General features: G+C 36.6%; 1 protein-coding gene across 1 annotated transcript in view; it reads left to right on the top strand.

Annotated features, from left to right (window-relative positions):
- Tenm1 (teneurin transmembrane protein 1) overlaps window positions 1-23091 on the top strand; it is a 1125448-nt gene that overhangs the window by 981446 nt on the left and 120911 nt on the right. Inside the window, exons 20-21 of the mRNA XM_060375702.1 lie at window positions 9244-9387; window positions 16709-16958. Of these exons, the coding sequence (XP_060231685.1) occupies window positions 9244-9387; window positions 16709-16958 (394 nt within the window). The remainder of the gene's footprint in view (window positions 1-9243; window positions 9388-16708; window positions 16959-23091) is intronic.

The following is a 23091-nucleotide window of genomic DNA, read 5'->3' as shown; positions in this document are numbered from 1 at the left end:
CCATGTGCCTTTATTAAAGAAAAACCCTAGTTGGTGTTATAGATTTAATATATATGTTAACATATATGTATATCTTAGATTATCGACTTATACTAGCCTGTTATTTGTGTTTTCTTTTCTTTACAATAATTTTAATGTTTGAATTAAAATACAATTAGATTACTATTCCTCTTTTTCCTCCCTCTAGCCCTTCCCAACTGCTTTCTCTCAAATCTCTCACCTGTGACCCACTCTCAAATCTATAGCCTCATTTCCTTTAATTACTGCTGTACCATCAAACAATACATACACATACATATATGTGTACATATGTACAAATAAATACAATTTGCTAAGTCCACTTTTGTTATTTGTGTGTATATGGTTTCAGGGCTTACCACTCTGCATTGGACAACCAATAGTGGGGGAATCATTCCTGAGATAGATTAAGTCTCCTCCCACTATAGAGACTAGGATAGTTTTCTAATGATGGTAAAGCATCTGATGAAGTGATAAAAATGAAGGTGGAGGATCAACTACTCTATGTAAGGATTGTGAACCTCTGAAGAACACAACAAAATGTCCAAGTGATAAATGCATGGAGGCAGTGGTACTAAACATGTGATCATTGGGATGATATGTTCACATCTATGGCATGCTCTGCACAAACATATACTTGTGAATGTGGCAGTATTTTATGATTAGTGTACAGATATGAGTGGAAATAAACAAGGCTTTCCATCAAATGGTAACAATGGTGTTGTATGAGGCATTGCTGAGAGTGTTTTTAAATTCAGAAATTTCAGTATAGCTAGTTGGTATCAGAAAAATAACTAACCTTCTCTAAAATGTCCAACTGTCACCACTGACTATGTTATGTTGCATTCTAAGAAAGAATTAAGATTACAAATAAATTTTAATTTTCTGATTAGCTTTGAATATGTGAGCAAAGTTTGGCCTACTTTGTCTAGGTGCCACATTATCAGAAAGACCTGGAAAGTGGAAAAGGGGGGTCGATGGAGAGGTCAGAGTTATAAGAAGAAATAGCTATGTAACAATTATACAAACAGATATAGTGGTGGTTTTGAAGAAGGGTCATGGGAACCACGAAACAAAGAATAGGAGTGGCAACCAAAAGCTGGACAAAAAATATGAGATCCACCCATAGAGCCTATGGATGTTAGCACAGTTCTGCTAGCACCTTGGATTTTGTTAATTGAGGCCCAATTGAGACTTGAAACTTCAACTGTAAGATGACAAATTTATTTTCTTTGAATCCTTTTAGTGTGAAAAAATGACATTTTTTTCACAGTTGCACTGGGAAACTGATATAAGCCTTAGCCATCATTCATAATATTCTATTTATAGCAAGGATTTTGATTATGACTATGGACAAAAAGGACTTAACTCTTGCTCCTTCTCATACCAATTAACTGTCAGTCTCTGGGCCAGCTATTTCAGGATGATGGAGTAAGAAGATTCCAAAATTAAATAGGCTGAATTTGAAGTGATAGAAAATGTAAGTTGAAATGTCGCTTAGTTTGAAATGTGGCAATCTTGCTTCCCATGTAGCTCAGCTGTGGGAAATTGGCATTGTATCTAAGTAGCAGAAAGTGATGAAAGAAGAATAAAGTGTTGGAAGACAACCAAACTGGAGAGAGGAGTGTTTAACATCCTAGGCTAGCCCATAATTTTCTGCAATGAAACAGATTTGCAACTGGGATAATACAAGAGTGAAGAAATTAGCAATAGGGGTTTTGTGGACTCCTTACTAAAAAAAAAAAAAAAAGATTGGTGACAACTGATAGGATTTATTAATCCAAGTACACTATACACTATTGATCTAATGGAGAGTAAAACTCGCCCTAATGTTCACTACAGACGTCACTATCACTAGTTCATCCAGCTTAAAGATTTTCTTGTCTGATTCATAGACAAGACTGCCCTGCTGAAAACTGCATGTGAGCATTTGTGCTTCATTCCCTGGCACTAAATAAAACACAATGTCTGGAAATCATCTTATTTTACTTAGCTTCTTTCCCGACTCTATGGCTTACAAAAAAAAAAAAATTACTATTGTTAAGTTCATAGTGCTGTTAAAATTCTAGATATGGAATTTTAATTTGACAAATTGGTTTGTGCAGGGCATCCATTATGTGAATTTTGTCAAAACAATTCCTTATGTCCACCTGTGTCTGTATATATTATCAATGTATAATAATGTGTTCTGCCTGGTCTTCATTTTAATTAAATTAAATTGCAGCAGTTTAGAATCCTGGAAGTTCAGAAAATCAACCATCCGCCTTCAGTAGCACTGCTATAAACAATTCTATGTTTCTTCAAGGTTATTGGCAACAATGATTGCATAATTATTTAGTACAGTAGTTTGACAAGAAAGAGTGGTGTTTCTGTGAGAACTAGACTTCCTAAAGGTTCACAATGCATAGGAGTCTTTCTAAATTGTGTTAGAGAGAAACAAGGGAACATTAATAGTAATAGGTCCTAAGCTATTGCTGCTTTGTGCACACAAAACATTCCTGATAATGACACTTTAGTGTTCATAAATTTTCCTTCAGTAAAACCTAAGCGAGCTGGGCAGCTATGAGAACAGGACCCACTGAATATTTTAATAATAAATGGGGAGTGCTTTACAATTTGCAAGGTACTTTCACATACATTATTTCATTTTAATCCATATAGCATTCCTGCTTGGTAGGCATGGCACAATTAATAAGATCTCCAATATCCAGAGGAAGAAACTGAAGTTCAGAATGAGCCTGAAAGCTTATACTGAGCAGAAATTCCAACTCAGATCTTCCAGCCTGCTTGTCTTTCCCTGCTGTCACTCTTGACCCAATGAGTAAAGAGCCCACCTTAACAAGCACCCAATTCTCTGCCCCAGTGGCTTTCTGTCAGGAAAGCTGGCAGAGATAATCATCTCTCATCATTTCTTTCCCCGCATGAATTCATAATTGTTAACTGAGAACAGCACTGTGTTAGACTGTCAACTTTATAGGTATAGTGCCTAGGGTGTAGTTTTTAAAGTAACAATTACATGCTTGCAACTTAAAAGCAAAGTATAAAAGAAAATCAGAAAAATCACCACTAATAAATTTTAAGTGTGTATCTGAAAAAAAACTTGCATTATGCCATCTTCTCAGCTGTTATTCAGTATACAAACTTAAATATAAAATGTTTGGTACGGGATGTAAACTGTGTCCATTTTAACATTAGATAGGATCTCTAAAGTAAAAAATCCTCGGGCTTCTTAATGCTTTTAAGTTACCTAATACTCTCATAAGCATGTCCATTTCAGTCTGGTCAAACTCATGGGAAGATTGTAAAACTCATTTCATGACTCAAGCACCATTTTTGAAATAATAGAATATAATTTACTGATCATAAAAATTTTAAAGTATCAAAATATGATGCTATAAGAGAATAAATATTTCTTGTGATATTCAAAAACAAAAGCTTGAAAGCCATTGAAAGATAGGGGCTAGAGACAAAAATGTCATGATTTATCAAAAATACAACTTACTGATCAAATCAGCATTTATAACTATTGTTGCCTTCCACTACCTTCTACAAACTCACTTCAAGATACTACAGTCCTTTAAGATTGGGTGAAAAAAATAATTTATTCTTTAAAACTAGGTGCTTTTGAGAGCAAAAGGCTATTTCTTCTCTTTACAATACTACATCCTTCTTAATAAAGCATACTTTTACAAGCCCATTTCCAAGTTCAGTCTCTCAAATTTCCTACTCACACAAAAGCATCTAAAGAATGTTAAAGGATAACCATCTTTTGTTTTACTTTTTACTAGGTGAGGTTGAGAATGATTGAGGTACTTTATTTTTGATGCACTGTGGAGAAAGTGACTCCAGTCAACCTGACCTTCTTTAAATTTCATAAAAGTACCAAGTATCAAAGTGTTCAACACATGCTATTCTTTCTGCCTAAAATATTTTCTCTATGCAAACAATTCCCACCAACTCATGAGAGGTCAGCTTACAATTTCATGATTGTGCAGTGGCATCAAAACAATGTGCGCTCAGTAAGAGACATATTTTGAATTTTGATCTTTTCCCTGGCTAGTGATACATAGTACCACATTCTCTGGTGTTGCACATAGCTGTGGATCCCAATAAGTCACTCAGTTGCAAGAGTAAATAATTGGTATTATACAGTGGTGCTAAATTCTGATGTACAGGAGATTAAGTGTATTAAATGCATTTTTACTCCAAATATTTTCAGTTTGCAAACACAAGACCATTGTTAGTCAAGGTGATTTTATAAAGCAGTCCCTCTCCTCTTATCTGCAGTTTCACTTTTCTTGGTTTCTGTTACCCAAGTAACTGAAGTCTGAAAATATTAAATGAAAATTTGTAGAAATAAATATCCATGCAGTTTTAGACTGCATGCCATTCTGAGCAAAGCAGCATAATGATATCTCTCAACATTCAGTCTTGCAGAAACAAGAATAATTTCAGGCCAGTGAGATGGCTGAGCTAGTAAACTGTTTTACATGTAAGTCTGATGACCTGAGTTCCATGCTGAGAACCCATGTACAAATAAAAGAATAGAGCTGACTCCACAAAGTTGCCTTCTGACCTCCATGTGTTCAGTATGGCACACATGCACACACACGCATAAAGAGCGATAGTTTTTTAAGAAAATAATCATCTTCTTTTCTAGCATCTATACTATATATACTAATGGCCTATTAGTGTCACATAGTAAAATCTGTTACCAAATCAACTGCCATGCTATTGGAGCACTTGTGTTCAATTAATTATTAATTTATTTAATGACTCCAAAGCACAAGAATAGTGGTGTGAAACAGACACCGCATCATGAAACATGGAAGGATAGACTATTTTGTTGTTGTATCTAGTTTCTTTTTCCTGTTCACTTTTATTATTATTATTATTGTTATTATTATTATTTATTACAATTTATTCAATTTGAATTTCTGCTGTGGCCGCTCCCTCATCTCCACCCAATCCCACCCTCCTTGCTCTTCTCCCCCTATGTCCCTCCCTTAGTCCACTGATAAGGGAGGTCCTGCTCTCTTTCTATTTGATCCTAGCCTATCAGGTCTCATCAGGACTCACTGCATTGTCTTCCTCTGTGGCAGTCAAATGGTGGCAACTAAAAAAGATCATCTTGAGTGAGGTAACCTAGAAGCAAAGAGACACACATGGTATATACTCGGTCATAAGTGGATATTAGCCATATAATACAGGATAAACACACTAAAATCTATACTCCTAAAGAAGTTAAACAATAAGGAAAACCCTAGAGATGTTCAGTCTTCATTCATAAAGACAAACGAATAGACATTGGAAGCAGAAGAAGACAAGGAACATGACAGGAGCCTACCACAGAGGGCCTCTGAAAAACTGCTGATCAAGGTATCAAAGCAGAGGCTGAGACTCATAGTCAAACTCTGGACAGAGTGCAGGGAATCTGATGAAATAAGGGGAAGATAGAAAGACCAGTAGGGAGCAGGAGCTCCAAAAGGAGACAAACAGAGCCAAAAAATAAAATTGAGCCCTGGGTGTCCTGAAGAGACTGTTACTCCAACCAAGGAACATGCATGGACAAGACCTAAAACCCTGGCTCATATGCAGCCCATGGCAGCTCAGTATCCAAGAGGGTTCTCTAGTAGGGGAACAGGGACAGTTCCTGACATGAATTCAGTGGCTGGCTCTTTGATCACCTCCTTCTGAGGGGGGAGCAGCCTTACCAAACCACAGAGGAAAACAATGCAGCCAGTCCTGATGAGATCTGATAAGCTAGGTTCAAATAGAAGGGGAGGGGGAGGGGCAAAGGGGGAGAAGATGGAGGGAGGGTGGCCACAACAGGGATACAAAGTGAATAAATTCTAATAAATAATAATAATTAAAATAAAAAATTAAAAATGACTTTGAGGAAATAGGGTGGTGACTCAGTAAATAAAGAGCCTGTTGTTTGTGAGTAGGGGCCTAAATTCAATTCATAAAAGCATGGAAAAGCCAGGTGTGATGGCAGGCATTTGTAATAGAAGAGCTGAGAGGGCATAAAAAGTAGGATCCCAGGGTTATCTAGTCAGCCATTCTAGCCGAACTGATGAACTTTTGTTCAAAGAGAAAACACTCTCACCATCAAAACTAAGGGTGTGGCCCACAATAGAGCTCAGTTGGTAATGCTACTTCTAGCCAGGCCTGATGGCCTGAGTTAGATCACTGCAAACCACTTAGGAGAAAGGGAGAGATGATTCCCACATGTTGTCCTTAAAGCCAACATGCATTTTTGGAACAGGCACATGTACACATGAATGAATGAACTAACGAATGAATGGTGTAAAATTTTTAATTTAAAAATAAGGTAGAGAACAACTGATAAAGACACACTGGATGTAAACCTCTGGACTCGGCACATATGCAAACATGCACAAACATGTATACACACTAAAAAAACCAAAACAAAAACAAAAGAGAAGAGTTCCCACAAGTCTTAACCAGCTGATGGTCTATAGGACTGCAGTGACATCAGAATTGGTTATTAATGTGTGAGGCCCAGTGAAACAAAAGTTAAAATGCATATTCCCTTCCCTAAAAAGTATTAAGAGTTTCAAAACAATGACAGCACACTTAATTTCAACTGTTGAGTCCTTCAAATAATAAGCCACACCCAGTGAGAACTACTATGATTCTCTATTGATAAGCATTGTTGGACTAAGAAACCAAAGGAAATGTACATTGCATCTTCAGATTGGCCATGATTTTATAAAATTAGAGATTGGTATTATCATAATATTAAGGATTTTTGACATATCTGCATATGGACTCATATACACAGCATATACAAGTAAACACTTTAATTATTTTCCTGACAAGATAATAATGCTAGTAACCAAAGCTAGTTTACTTTAATTTTGTATCCACTATGCTGCCAGTTTTTTAACATTATTTTTATTAGTATCATTTATTAAAATTTATCCAATTTGTATCCCAGCTATAGCCCCCTGCCTCTTCCCCTTACAGTCCCACCCTCCCTCCCTCTTCTTCCCCTATTCCCTTCCTCAAGTCCACTGATAGCAGAGGTCTTCCTCCCTTTCTATTTGATCCTATCCTATTATGTCTCAGCAGGATTGGTTTCATTGTCTTCCTCTGTATCCTGGCAAGGCTGTACCTCCTAGGGGGAGGTGATCAGAGAGCTCATGTCAGAGAAAGCCCCTGCTCCCCTTAGTAGGAACCCCACTTGGAGACTGAGTCTATGGGCTACATCTGAGCAGGAGTTTTAGGTCCTCTCCATGCATTGTCCTTGGTAGGAGTATCAGTCTCTGCAGAGCTCCCAGGGCTCAGTTTTTTGGCTGTTTGTCTCCTTTTGGAGCTTCTGTCCCCTACAGGTCTTTCTATCTCGCCCTTGTTTCATAAAATTCCATGCCCTCTGCCCAAAATTTGTCTATGATTCTCAGCCTCTGCTTTGATACCTCTATCAGTAGTCTTTCGGGGGATCTCTGTGGTAGGCTCCTGTCCTATTCCCTGTCTTTTCCTGCTTCCAATGTCTATTCATTTGTCCTTCTGAATGAGGATTGAGCATCTTCCCTAAGGTCTTCCTTGTTTTTTTTCTTTAGGACTATAGATTTTAGAGTGTTTAATCCTATATTATATGTCTAATATCCACTTAACAACTGAGTATATATCATGTGTGTCTTTCTGTTTCTGTATTACCTCACTCAAGATGATCTTTTCTAGTTCCCACCATTTGCCTGCAAATTTCATGATTTCCTTGTTTTTAATAGCTGAGTAACATTCCATTGTGCAAATGAACCACAATTTCTGTATCCATTCCTACATTGAGGGACATCTAGGTTGTTTCCAGCTTCTGGCTATTACAAATTGACCTGCTACGAACATGGCTGAGCAAATGTCCTTATTGTATAGTTGAGCATAATTTGGATATATGCCTAGGAGTGGTATAGCTGGATCTTGAGGTAGCACTATTTCTAATCTTCTGAGAAAGTGCCATTTTGATTTCCAAAGTGGTTGTACAAGTTTACATTCCACCAGCAATGCAGGAGGGTTCCCCTTTCTCCACATCCTCTCCAGCATGGATTATAACTTGAGTTTTTGATCTTAGCCATTCTGATGGGTGTAAGGTGAAATCTAAGAATTGTTTTGATTGCTGCCATTGTTTAAACACCTGTTTTCTTTACCAGTTTTCATAACCAAACAGCAAAGGAGAATCTGATCTCTACAAAGACATCTAAAGATCTGGTACATGCTGGTACTAGAAAATGCTATTAGAAGACTGACCAACTGGGTCTGTTTTAAGCTGCCAGGGAGGCAAAAGCACCTTTGGGATGTGCCCTGTAATGAGCCAGTTCTCTTCAGCTTCAAACATTTTGAAGCTAGAAAGCATTTTGGAATTCATAAGGCAGAAATCTGGGGTTCTAAAAGGTTCACCAACTGAGAAAATGGCTATGACTTGGGATGCTTGGGCTATATATATTGCAGTAGGGTGAAGATGTCCAAGATACCACATTCTGTACTTCCCATTTTAGAGGCATACTAAGGTTCCATGTTTAATGCACAACATCTGTGCTTCATAGGAGTTGAAGCCAAATGTTTGGTTAATATCGCATTGGTATTCTATATGCAGAAATGAAAGCATAATATGTACGAAGTCTTTACAGTTGCAGCATACTAAGCAAATTTTGGTCTCTCAGTAAAGGTTGTTAGTACAGAAAATATATGACTAGCTAAATCAATTTTATTAGTTTCATATGTATTCAAGTGTTGCATAAGTGGGTTGGTACTCCAAAGTCCATTTCCTGAATGCATTTTGCACTCTATGGAATTGAGGAACGAGACTTCTCCTATACTTCTTCTATAAAAGCACTAAGAGAAATTATGCTGTGGGATTTTAATTCTTAGAGAGGTACTGTCTTCAAGTTTACAGGCAGGAAAGAATATAATCAGAAGCCCCAGAATGAAGTTGAATGTTAATATACATATGGTACCTATCTATGACAGCATCCATTCACTTAATGCTCTACATATGTACTCAGTCTTCACTGATTGGTCATTTTAAAATAACTAAGTCATTCTAAGCTCAGTTCCATACTATGTCAGGTGGAAGGCATTGCTATTAAAGTTCACCCCAAATCAGAATTCAATAGCAAATACAATAATCACAGTATTATCAATAAGTATGAACATAAAGTAAATATTTTACTATTTTCTAATATGCTATTAACTCTTCTCTTGCAGTGTCTGTGGGATATGAATATGAGATGTGCCCTGAATTTATTCTTTGGGAAAAAAGGACAGTCATTTTGCAGGGATTTGAAATGGATGCATCTAACCTAGGAGGCTGGTCCTTGAATAAGCATCATGTTTTTAATCCTCAAAGTGGTGAGCTACTTTTATAACTTGTACTAATGCTGGTTTTATAATACTGCTTAAGCACACATTTGCTGTTGAAAATTTGGTCAAGTGTAAGAGAAAAAATCAGCTAAAATAATGCCACTTAGAGATATCCAAGTTGATACATTTTCTTGTGGGTACTGTAAGTTGGTGTTCAATTTGTTTTACTGTTTCAGACTCAGAACACCCCATCTGTTATCACTTCATCTTAGTTTGTAATTGTAGCCTTGAGTAAATAAGAAAATCATTCATGAGAAAGGATCACACGTATGTCCTGAGTACACACTGATTTTCCTACTCTGGTCATGACAGCATCATTCACATTTCTCCACTTGATCTTGCATCCCACTTTGAAACAGGTCCTTAAGGATTTTTGTCTAGATTTCCTACAAACATCATCTACTTCTAACTTTTTAACCACAAAAAATTATATTGCTGGATTCAGAGTCCAGAGTGCTAACCATTACACCTCTTTGATCACCTCCCCCTGAGGGAGGAACAGCCTTACCAGGCCACAGAGGAAGACAATACAGCCAGTCCTGATGAGAACTGATAAGCTAGGGTCAGATGAAAAGGGAGGAACTTCTCCCCTATCAGTGGACTGAGGGAGACACATAGAAGGAGAAGAGGGAGAAAGGGTGGGATTGGGAGGGGATGAAGGAGGGGACTACAGCTGGTATACAAAGCAAATAAACTGTAATTAATATGAATCATCTGAAGGAATGGGCGGGCATGGGAGTGTTAGCAGGCCTTCTGGTGTTGGTTTCCTTGGTTTGCCTGTGGTATATATGCAAGATTAGAGTCTCACAACAGTGTGATGCAGCCATGATCATTCAGGCCTTTACAGCCATTGAAGCAGGACAGTCTCCCCAAGCATGGTTGGATACCATAAAAAGCTAAAATGATACGCTCAGGATGTGAGGCTAAGCACTGCACTCAGGGTCAGCCGCTTTCGACCCAGAGGAGAGCATGTCTGATTGCATGCGGGTTGATGCCCCAGGTCCCGCCTCTGAGAAAAAGGTATCGGACGGGTCTGATGCTCTTTGGGTGGATGACACCTAAATGAACATCTGTACAAAGTCCCAATTTATTTCTAATATCAGAGATCAGACCTCTACTCTTGCCTGATGCGTCTAAAACAAAAAGGGGGAACTGTAGAGAGCTGTGGAATGCTATGCCTTAAAGATGGAGCTGGTTTCCGCCTTCCACCTTCCTGATGGTGAGTGCTCTCTGTCATTAACAATTCCACATTTGGCTAAGGCTGAGGATCTGGCTTGCTTCCATGTATGTGGACCTATCTGCATTGCCCCCGTGGCACGCCTGGGTTGGCTACCCAGAGGCTATTTAAGCTGTGGGCTGGCTTTCCCCGGGGTCCGAGGATTGTTCAATGTTCCTGAATAAACTGCATTGAAAAAAAAAATAATAAAATAAATTTTAAAAAGCTATATTGTTTTTTTTTAAAGAGGCAGTTTCTAAAGGAACTAGGACTAGTACATACACTTCAGTTTGTATATCCAGAAGACAAAAATGAATATGTCTTTAGTTCAACCATTCACCTTACCTTTATGGAATAAATCAGAGTTATTTTATGAGGCCAACAGCTCCTTTTTATAATTCTGCTTATTATCTTATTGCAATTATACACGTAGTGAAAAACAGCCACACAGAAATTTTGATGAACAAAGATAACCAGAGTTATTCTACCAATACAATGGCAAAACCTATCCTAGTCCCAGTATGAGACATAGGTAAACAAATCCATTGTTGTATGTCACCAATGTACCTTCCCCTTCCCCTTGAAGAAAGATGCTAAGTTCCCTTTAATTTTTTTTTTTTACAGAAAAGCCTCAAGCACAGACATGAAATGTCAGCTCTTTTTCAGTTGTTGAATGGAGAGCCACAGTTTTCAGAGTACAAAACAAAAGGGCAGATGCCACTTATTAAATTATTAGGGTTTTTTGTTTTGTTTTGAAAGAGTTTGACATTTTAAGCAGTCGTGTCTTTTCCACCCACTTTTATTGGCATATATGGATTGTCTCTTTCAAACGCCTGTCCTTGGTATTAAATATAAAGTGGAAAATGACCTCAATGGAACCAGCTCCCAGCTGTGTGTTCCCAGTCTGTATATTCTTTTTTTTAATTTAATTTTATTTTTTTTCTTATCAGTTACATTTTATTAACTCTGTATCCCAGCCATGTCCCAATCCCTCATTCCCTCCATCCCTCCCTCATCTCCACCGTGCCCCTTTCCAAGTCATCATTGGCTTCACATAGACTTTGAAACAGAGGTGAGCTTTTCAGAAAGCTGGTTTTGGGAACCTCATACTCCTTACATTCCTAATTCAAGCATAATTATTTTTGAGGTAATTAGGTATGAAGTTACTTCTGAGAATTTTGAACTGCTTTATTGAAATATAATTCATATACCATAAATCTTAGCTGTTTTAAGTGCACACACTTAAATGATTCTTAGTAAATTTGTACTTGTGCTGTGATCACCAAAACCCACATACAGAATATTTTATCACAACAAAAATATATCTTGCATTACCAGAAGTCTCACTAAACCTGCTTTCTGTTTCTACATTTCTGATCATCTTATTATAATAAGGAAACTTTACTATTTTGGATAATTTCTCACCACCCACCAAGGGACATTTGTACATTTACCATCTCATTTATAGAGGCATTGTATTTCTCACCAAGAACTGGTCCCACTTGTCAGTAAATAGATCTGAAGCCAGCTCTGAAAGTGCCTTTCAGCTTGACCTTGCATACAAATGCTTGTCTTAAGGTGTTTCTGAAGTCAAAATCCCATCCACAAAGGCAGCTTTAGAAGCAAGAATGAAAAATGCAAGGGATCGAGGTTGGGAACATGGAAACAACTATTTATAAAGCAATGCTCTTCCCCCTCAGGTCAGATGGTCTTTTCTGACTGACTAAAGCAGGAACAATGTCTTTCCAAATTTCCCCACTCCACTTCTATCATAAAAAGTCTAACTCTTTAGGTACTGAGCCTTTTTGATTTGAGACCAAAAGTAGATTAGAAATAAGAATCTATCTTCCTCCAATTTCTTCTCAGTGGTTAAAAAGACACCTATAATTAGATTGGATGTCTGCTGCCATTCTATTCTCAGTTTTTCTCTGGCTCCCAAATCATTATGCAGTGGGTACTTTCCAATAGGAACTGTATTCAGACCATGTGTCATTTCAGGTAACACAATTACATTTCCCTGACAATTAACCATTGCTTGTGGAGAAATGTTTCTAAATATTCAACCTGATATACATAGACAGTTTCTACTTTCATTGTAATAAAACACTGCAAATGCATGGTTTTCAGCATTGCTACCTTCAAATGATTGTAGAGTACATATTCATTCTTATTAACTCTTTAAAATTATTATTCATTACAGAGATTAACATATTTTCTAACATTGCCTAGTGCTTTCTAGGAGTTAATTATTAAAAAAAAAAAAATTAGAACAATCCAGGATACTAATTGTACATTGTTATCTATCAGAAGTAGCAAATTTCCTTAGCCTCCCAAATAGGCAAATAGTTTGTCAACAAATGGTTTTACTAGGAGAAGTAAACTGCCATTGATCACACTGGCATTTCTTCCAGTTTGTGTTTATACCACCTCAGTTAAGTAGTAAGAGAAATATGTATTGTGCCCCTTGTTGATCATAAGTCTGAAAAATTGTTTCTCCTTTGAAATCATCATAAAGTACCACCCACTGGTTTCCAAGGGGAATTTTATTTTAAATTTGTTTATAAGCTTCAGAAGAGCTTTTGAGCAAGGTAGCAGAAAGTTAGGAACACAGTGTCTTTCAAATGGGCTTACCTTATTACAGTACAAACTAGGCTCTCTTTGTGACAGAGAAAAGGAAACTGAGGGAAAAAAGATATCTCGTTCAGTGAGATTTTATTGTTGACTATAAACAAGACACCCATTCCTTAAGAAGAATTTGGCATTCATATAAATAATGTGTGTTGTCCCATCTCAAAATGAGCATGTGTGGCAGAATAAACTGGGAAAGAAGCAGCAGTAGTAATTGCTCAAAATTTCCAAAAGCATAAACAAAATATTTTCAGGACAACGTTTTAAAGAACTGGTGTTAAATCATTGTTACTAGATGGTATGATATGGAAGGTTAAACAGATTCTTGAAACAACAAAAACACTCTTCAGAATGATATATTTTTCCAGTGCAATACAAAAGGGGTTTACCCATTTTTGTCTTGATTGCTTCAGCTTTAAACAGAAATGGTAATTTCAGTATATGGGCACTTTAGTACCTTGCATGAAAGCAAGACATCAATTGTAGAGATGTAATCAGAAAGTACATTGCCTTATGTTTTATTTCCTTTAATCATTCTTCTTTTTTGATGGAGTACTGGGCTTTCTAATCGAAAAGAGGGAGTTGTGGAATTGCAGGCTTAGGAGAATGGGTTAGAATAGCCATGTTTAGTTTTTAAATTGCCAGGAGCCTGGTAATAACATGTCATTTTGAGGGCAGTTCTTAACTATACCGTTATAGTGATATAAAAATGGAGATCTTCTTGTGAAAATAGATGTTAATAGCAAATCTGGTATGTCCAAGCCAATAACTGGAAAGATTTTTGAATAGTACACCCCATGGTGAATTTCTGAAAGTACTGACATGATAAACAGTGGTTTCCTCAATTACTAAAGAATGTATCAAGCTCCCCTTGGTCTGATATCCAGTTAACAATCACCAGCTGATTATTTTCAATGTTGTGCAACTGTCATTCCAGGTTGTTTTTTTTTTTTTTTCACTTCTTCCCATTTCATTAAAATTACAGTATTGATCCCACTACAATTAAATTGTTTTGGAGGGAAATGAAATTCATCCCAATTAATCATATTGAATTAACTAATCTAAATCATCACAAATGTCCTTACTTGTTAGTAAAGTTATTAGCATTATATTAAGTAAGTGTGACCCTAAAGTTGTCTCAATTTTGTAATAAGAGATCAATTTGTTGGAATGCAAACTTATAGCTACTCTTCCAAATAATGTGTTGAAAGCTAACTGGAACCACCTAAAATGGAAGATACACATATTTAAATTTGAAATCCAAAGACCATATGATGGATGGAATTTCTAGTTCTTAGAAGGCCCTTTATAAGTATATATTGGTGCCTTGGCATGCATACTTTATGTTCTTATTTAGTTTTACCAGCAATGTTCCTATATCAGAATGATCAATAGCTTCTTTTGTAGAGCTGAAAGTTGGAAGAAAACTGAGAAAGACCTTTTAAGAGCATTTAGGGATAATAACATATAGTGTGAGGAGATATATATGATGGAACAAGGGAAGAAAAAATAAGGGCATACAGTATAACCATATCCACTTATTCATTTGCTGTCAGTTACTTCAGTCTGACACATTGCATGCCTTCTCACAACATGGATGTTTTACCTGCCCTGGCTCATTCTGCACTGATTTGTGCTATTTAGCACAGCAGTATTTGTTCCTTGGATGTTCTGCCCAGGCACAGCAGGTTTGCAAAATCATTGAAAATGGGAAAGGGAAACTACAAGAGACCTAAAGCCTATTTTCAGCAGTTACTGAACACTTATAAAGACTTGGCCATAGGGACTGGCACTAAAAATTTAGAAAATAATAAGACAGAAGGTGTGCCTTCAAGGAGTTCATTCATGGTACAATGGAGAAGACAGAGAAGTGAAGAAAACTGTATCATACAATGTGGCGAGTGTTGCAATAGAGCTATGGAAAACACAGTATGGGCACACACAGAAGAGAGTGACTAATTCTACCTGGGTGGAGTATTAGGGAAGATATGAACTGAGTTCTGTAGTTCCTTCAGAAAAAATGAAGACAGCATTTGAGATAGGGGCAATAACACATACAAAATCATAGCAGAGTGGAAGAGCGTGAAAGAAACTATAAATCTTTGGCTATGACCAGATATTGGAATACAACCAAAAGTGTAATGAGAAAGAAAAACAATAAATACATGAAGGCCAAACCAACAAGTAATTTGCATGCCTTATCAGTAGTGAAGACAAACTTTATTCTACAGTGGATATGTACATATTATAAGGTGTTAATAATCTCTGTGGCAAGAGTATGGACAATGGTTTGGAGATGACTATGCCTGGAGAGCAGGATAACCAGGCTAAGGAAGTATAGTAGGAACACGGGAAAATTTTCAGTACATTTGATAGGAATTTTTTAATTTGTTAGGCTTAGAAAATGACATGAAATGAAGATTCACTGTGATGACCAGATTCCACTTTAAGTAACTATGTAACAGAAACAATACTCATGGGATGGTCTAAAAAGAGAGAGGAAGGGGGAAGCTTTGTAGGAGATAAAGAAAATATAATGAGTTCACTTCCAACCTTTTTTCAGTTTGAGGTAGCTGTGAAAGAAAGTGAATGCTGGGTAAAGGCTCCAAACAGAAGAAAGTTTCAGCTGACAGAGATGGAAGTCAAAGTTGTGGGTAACAGAATGATTGAAAAAAAATTTTTCATAAGTCAATATCTCTAGTTTTTGCAATGATGTAGTGAGATATGATCCAAAAGACTAGAAATTTCAAGTCTCATTGGTACAGCTTTGAAGTGTACATTAGAAGTAGGATGTCTTTACTTTCCATAAAAGCACATTACCACCCTGATTATGTTTTACTAAGGTTAATATTAAAATGAATGGAGAGTCTCTTTTTATGAACTACTTGTATAATGAGGATAACTTGGAGTCAGGGAGATGTGTACAGGCATCAAGAGAGCCAACCAGAAATGAAAAACTAGTCACAGTCACACAGACAGAATCCACAAAGACAATAGAAGATCATTAAAAGTTAGGGGACTTAGAGAGGGGGATGGGAGGAGATGAGACAGGGAGGGTAGGATTGGGAGGGAATGAGGAAGGGGGCTAGAGCTGAGATACAAAATGAATAAACTGTAATTAATACAAAAAATAATAAAAAATTATGTGGCAGCTCTGAAAAAAGTTAGTTGTCAAATACTTTATTATAACATTTGGAATAAGTGTTAAAGAGATACTTTACATTTCCCCACTTCGCAGAAAGACAAACTGAAGAAAAAATATTACACTACTATTTGTTGCAGTATGCATTTAAACAAAATTAATGGTGATGTGATTTAGTCTCAAATTCTCCCATAAGTTCAAACTTCCCTTCTATTTTGAACTCTGAGAGAGAACTTAACTTTTGGCAAAATGTTTATTTGGAAAATACTTTTACCAAATACAAAAAAATAATAATTTGTGTTCTTATTTTTGCTTATGTCTAGGAATCATTCATAAAGGAAATGGGGAAAATATATTCATTTCCCAGCAACCTCTAGTCATATCAACAATAATGGGCAATGGACACCAAAGGAGTGTAGCCTGCACTAACTGCAATGGTCCAGCCCATAACAACAAACTCTTTGCTCCTGTTGCCTTAGTTTCTGGCCCTGATGGTAGTGTGTATGTTGGTGACTTCAATTTCGTAAGGAGAATATTTCCTTCAGGAAACTCCATTAGCATTTTGGAATTAAGGTAAGTTTCTTCTAATATCTGTATTTGTTTAATGGATAAAGAAAAACCAAGAATAAGATCATGTGAAGAGACAAGTTATAGACAACAAAAGCATAAAGTATACTCTTCCTCATTGATGTACTTAGTTAATATGTAGGAATTTCTCCCCTAATTTTTGTTCAATAAGAAGTGGTTAGTCCTGAAACCATATATACACAAATAACAAAAATGGATGCAGAAAGTTGTACTTGGATGTATGTGTGTGCATAAATATGAGTGTGCAAAATAATAAAGAGCTTTTCAGCTTGAGAGTGGGAGGGAATATAAGAGGAGTTCTAGGGAAGGAAGCTGGGAATGACTGGAGGGAGAAAAGAGAAGAGGAAAAGTGATGTAATTCTATCTCAATAAGAAAACAAGCTATATTTAAGTTTTAAAAACTTTTAAACGATGAAAATATAATTTAAAACATATTTTTCAAAACATGGAGGGAGAGGAGTAATGGTCACAGCCCACACCACCTATTTGAAAGAACATTTAACCACTGACTTGAAGAGCCAGGAAGTATTGCCATCCTTGATTTTGAGGCCTCCTCTTCATGCATGGCTGTTATATGGATCTCAGTATTTCCCAAGTGCTGGCAAAGGTTACTTAGTTGTGTCCACTGTCAATCTAATAAAAGTTGCCTGTTCCATTGTTGGTAGCAGCAGTATCACCAGATTTAAAAGGACTTTTCAACCTTTTGAAGTCTCTTAATAGAGAAAAGTGAAGTCATTTCTACTTTTGAAAGTACAATTCAATGATGATTAAAGCAACCATCTTTAGGTTTTCTTCCTCTGTTCTAAGTATTTTCTTGAGAGTACAAAAATGTTAATACCTTTTATAAAGAATTTATACCTTTTTGCTCTGCTATATCCTGAAGTTGCATAAAGATTACAACTAAATCAACCATGGCTTAATCAGCTTATTTCTTCCCTTTCTGTGGTTATAAGACAAACTATGTGTCCTCTGAAGTTCACAAAAAAAGCATCCATTCCTATCCCATTAGGGATTAAAACTTATTTTTCACCCCTGAGGAAACTGGCAGAGCTTTTCTTCTAATCTGTTATTGCAGATTTATCCACAACACATGACTGTAAATTATGGCTAAAATTTCTCTATATTCCAAAGAATTTTGATGTCATCTTTTAGATTATTCCATACAACAATATTTGTTTCAAGCATCTCCTCTGTGATGTCAAAAATAGTGACTGATGGTGACCACATATTATAAAGCAACTATAGGTAGACAGGATTATTGAGATACTTTGCATCATCATCATTCATCACTTAATGTTCACTATGATGAAAGTTTGGATTTACATGGGCATTCCTCGATTATTTTCACGTTTCCATTCTCTCTTTGGAATCCACCTCCTTTTCTCAAATTCTTTCACACCTAGTTTGGGAAATGCAGTCACAATCCAATTTCCACATTAATTCACTCTAGTTTTAATATATTTCTTAATTATAATTGCAAATGTTGTCATATGGAAGAAAGCTGCTAACTCCCTTGGCTAATAAAAAATAGACTGTGAGGTTTTGACTTTGTAAAGACAAAGCACATCCAGAAAGTCTAGATTAAGTACTAATTCATGGCACCTTACCCTAATCAAGTATTCATGGACCTCACAATGTCAGACCTCATGGTGATTTGTCATTTTTAGTAATATATCTCTTTTGGCATCAGGTAGACAGTCAACAGGAAGTCTAAGATAGCTGTATACCTAGATTTGAAAACTGCTTTATACAACATCCTACATTGTTTTCATAATCCTAGGTGTGTTTTATCAACATGATGCCAAACATTGATGGAAGCACTGAACAATTCATTCAACACATAAGGCTGTCAGGTGGGAAAAACATGGCCGTACTGAGCTGGTCTAGTTAACCCTGTAGAAGGCCTACATACATAATATCTCCATGGCTTCCTCATTAAAAAAATATTAAAATCTATAAAACCGAAACAAAAATGTTATTAATGGAAGGAAACCCCAGCTGAATTTAGTCATTTTCTTTGAAATTTAAGTATAAATTTACCTAAGATAGAACATCTGATTTTCATTGCTAAAATTTACAATTAAGTATTCTCAACAACTCACAGATTTACATTTTAGTACAAAGTACCCTGAGGCCCTCAACACAAAGTCATTTTAGAGTATAAAATAAAATAACTTGACCTCTACTTAGAAAGTGATTTCTACTGGTATTTAAAAAACACAGTTCTGCTCATTTGAAGTAATGTTCAGAGTCCATAATCATTCTTCATTCTTATATTCACTCCACAACACATTGTCAACCATCCACCTTTAAGTACAGAGGCATGCACACATGTGAATTCACATAATCGGGGGGGGGGGGGTTCTTACTTAGCCTATCACTCTGTTTGGCTTTTCTGAGATATGATTCTTCAGTGTTTCTTAACAGTTTTGTCTGACTCAGATCTCTCTGAGAATATATTTTAAGCCAAGAGCTCTCTCCATGGGAAAAAAAAATACACCACCCAAAATTGTTCCCATGTTTTAGCAGGTCATATTTTTCCCTCCTTTACCCTCCATGTTCCCACCAGCTTGCCAGCATCCATTTCTGTAATGAAGCCATAATAGAGTCATGTGTCCTTCTCAGTTCTAACACTCCTCTGATTGGCCGTCACAAAAATAGGATAGCTAAATATACAATGTCAAATAGGTGCCTATTTGGCTATAGCCAAAACCATCAAACCAGTTCATGTCAGCACACATTAACTATGTTTATACAGAAACTAATGCAGTTCTTATAAGAATCAACTTTTTATTGAAAATAAATTATTCTTTCATATAATACATACCAAACACAGTTTTCCGTCCCTTCACTCATCTTAGTTCCCTGGGCCCCACATCTCCTCTCCCCGCTAGATCCCCTCCTCCTCTATTTCACCCTCCATTTCCCCTTCTGTTTTCCCTTCTGATTCCTGTTCATAAAAGAGCCTCCAAGAGACAACAAACAAACAAGACAAAACAAAATACAATGAGTAAGTTCTTATATCATGGCTGGACAAGGCAAGCCAATAGGAAGAAAAGAGTCCCAAGACCAGGCAAAAGACTTAGAAAAACATCCAATAATCCCACTGTTAGTAGTCTCATAAAACACCTCTTTTTAAAAATCTATGCTGATCAATGGCCTATGTGTATAAACGAAATCATCTGCATATAATTGGTGGCTTCATGTATTTGCTCTAACTTTCCCAGATATAAACTTGTTGGGACTAAATAACTTATATCATAGGGCTTATCTATTTTTAGAACCAAATGTTTGTTGAATTCCATTGTGTTTAAATAGAAACTTTATGTTGTGCCAGGTTTGGTGTTATTGTTGTTAAGATCAGTTAATTCACTTTCTCTTACCTTAAACACATTAGTTATTTTACCTCATTTAGTAACTTATTTCCTTGGAAATACAGGCCAAACAGTCATTCTTTTTTGTTATATTCAAATTTGTGAATGAGTAGCAATGTTGTGAATAGGTTATTATAAAAAAAAATGGCAAAGAACTCTCCTCTATCTTGACTATTTCATATTATACATTATGTAATTTACTCTGTCCTCTACCTCCTTATCTGTAAAATTGAATCCAAATTTCTTCTTCAAACATCAGCTCACATGTTTCATAAAGAGATCCACATGTGGATCAATCTTGGTTCAGCATTTAATGACTTTGGGGGAGGACACAATGTTTGTCGCAAGTGGAAGACCTACTGTCTTGCCCACTTTTCCATCTTTTTATTCCATATTTGACCATATTGAATAATTACAGATTCCATTTGGCATTTCAAAGTTTGGAAGACTAGTATTCCAATCCTACCCCAGGTAATCCAGACTGTCCTCACTGAGTTTTACTTTCCCCCTCTGATCTCAATAATCACTTCATTTCGTAGCCCCCACCCTTGACCTTGTCATTCCTCATTGGCTGAACAGGACCAGAAAGAAAAGTTTCATGATATTGTTATTGCTACAAATTTTCCAAGAGAAACATTATTTCTTGTTAATTAAGTCAATAGTACCCCTTTCCGGGTTTCTTGAAGCTTTGTTTTCTAAAATACGATGCTTAATGCTTTCTTTCAGTGCAAGTCTCAATAAAAAAAAAAAAAAAGCTTACAAGCTCTTGTAATTCCAATGTTTCAAAACTACACTTTTCTGAAGACCTTTAAAAATATATTCATTGCTAAGACAGTTTAAGTCTTGATTTCCCTGTGGATTTGCTTTCTATGGTAAAATGCATACATGTATAGGTCTAGATATATGTGTGCGCATGCATAAATACATATGTGCATTTTTTAAAATTATTTATTTTTTATTATTAATTACACTTTATTCACTTTGTATCCCCCCATAAGCCCCTCCCTCCTCCCCTCCCGATCCCACCTCCCTCCCCCTTCTTCACGCATGCCCCTCCCCAAGACCACTGATAGGGGAGGTCCTCTTCTCCTTCCTTCTGATCTTAGTCTATCAGATCACATCAGGAGTGATTGCATTGTCATCTTCTGTGGCCCGGTAAGGCTGCTCCCCCCTCAGGGAGAGGTGATCAAAGAGCAGGCCAATCAGATTATGTGAGAGGCAGTCCCTCTTCCCATTACTTTGTAACCCACTTGGACACTGAACTTTCATGTGGTACATCTGTGCAGGGGTTCTACGTTATCTCCATGAATAGTCCTTGGTTGAAGTATGAGTCTCTGGGAAGTTCCCTGTGTTCAAATTTTCTGGTTCTGTTGCTCTCCTTGTGTGGTTCTCATCCTCTCCAGCTCTTACTATTTCCAACTTCTTACATAAGATTCCATGCACTCTGCCCAACAGTTGGCCATAAGTCTCAGCATCTGCTTTGATAGTCTGCAGGGTAGAGGCGTTCTGAGCCTCTCTGTGGCAGGTTCCTAGGTTGTTTCCCATTTTCTTCTTCTGATGTCCAACCTCTTTGCCTTTCAGGATGGGGATTGAGCGTTTTAGTCAGGGTCCTCTCTCTTGCTTAGCTTCTTTAGATGTACAGTTTTTAGTAGGTTTATCCTATGTTATATGTCTATATGAGTGAGTATATACCATGTGTGTCTTTCTGCTTCTGGGACAGCTCACTCAGGATGATCCTTTCTAGGTCCCACCATTTACCTGCAAATTTCGTGATTTCCTTATTTTTCATTGCAGAGTAATGCTCCATTGTGTAGATGTACCACAATTTCTGTATCCATTGTTCAGTTGAGGAGCATCTGGGTTGTTTCCAGCTTCTGGCTATTACAAACAAAGCTGCTGCAAGCATGGTTGAACAAATGTCCTTATTATGTACTTGAACTTCTTTTGGATATATGCCTAGGAGTGGTATGGCTGGATCTTGAGGAAACGCTATTCCTATCTGTCTGAGAAAGTGCCAGATTGATTTCCAGAGTGGCTGTACAAGCTTACATTCCCACCAGCAGTGGAGGAGGGTTCTCCTTTCTCCACAACCTCTCCAGCATGTGTTGTCACTTGACTTTTTCATCTTGGTTTTAATAATACAAAATTGTATCACAGATCTGTGAATTTAATGTTTATTATAAGAATTCATGAGGCTACCCTAGCCAGTACATGCTTGACATTTTGTCATTTATGATTTGCCTGATCATTTTCAATAGCGAAAAAGTTAAATGTCTTTTAAGAAATCCCACTGAATCTTTAGATTTATCTGTGAAAGAAAGAAAAAGATAGCAGAAGAAAGAAAAATTAAAAAGAGAATTTCTTCTTTATGATGTATTTAAATATGCCCTCATAAAATTTCTCTTTACTAGTAGCATATTAGAGAATCTGAAGAATTACAGAAGTAACTTCTGTCTCCGATAGGAAAGATTTTCACAAGTATGAAATCAGAAGTCTAAGATTTCTGAGCTTTCTCTTCTTCAGATCCAATGTGCTCAAGTTCAACTATATCTCATCAAATATAACTGTTTCTGTTCTCCTCTAATCTTAGCCTCAGAGTCACTTTTTCATTTTCTAAAACTAATAAGAATAATTATACACATAAAAGTAGAAGATACCCTACCAAGTACTTTGGACAAATTCAAATATGTAATATATCCTCGCTCACATCTCATCTTCTAATTTCTCAATTTTATTAGAAAAAT

This window comes from Meriones unguiculatus, chromosome X, assembly GCF_030254825.1.
Source record: "Meriones unguiculatus strain TT.TT164.6M chromosome X, Bangor_MerUng_6.1, whole genome shotgun sequence".
Taxonomy (NCBI): domain Eukaryota; kingdom Metazoa; phylum Chordata; class Mammalia; order Rodentia; family Muridae; genus Meriones; species Meriones unguiculatus.
Note: the sequence above shows the minus strand (reverse complement) of the source record. Positions and strands in the feature narration are given on the sequence as shown.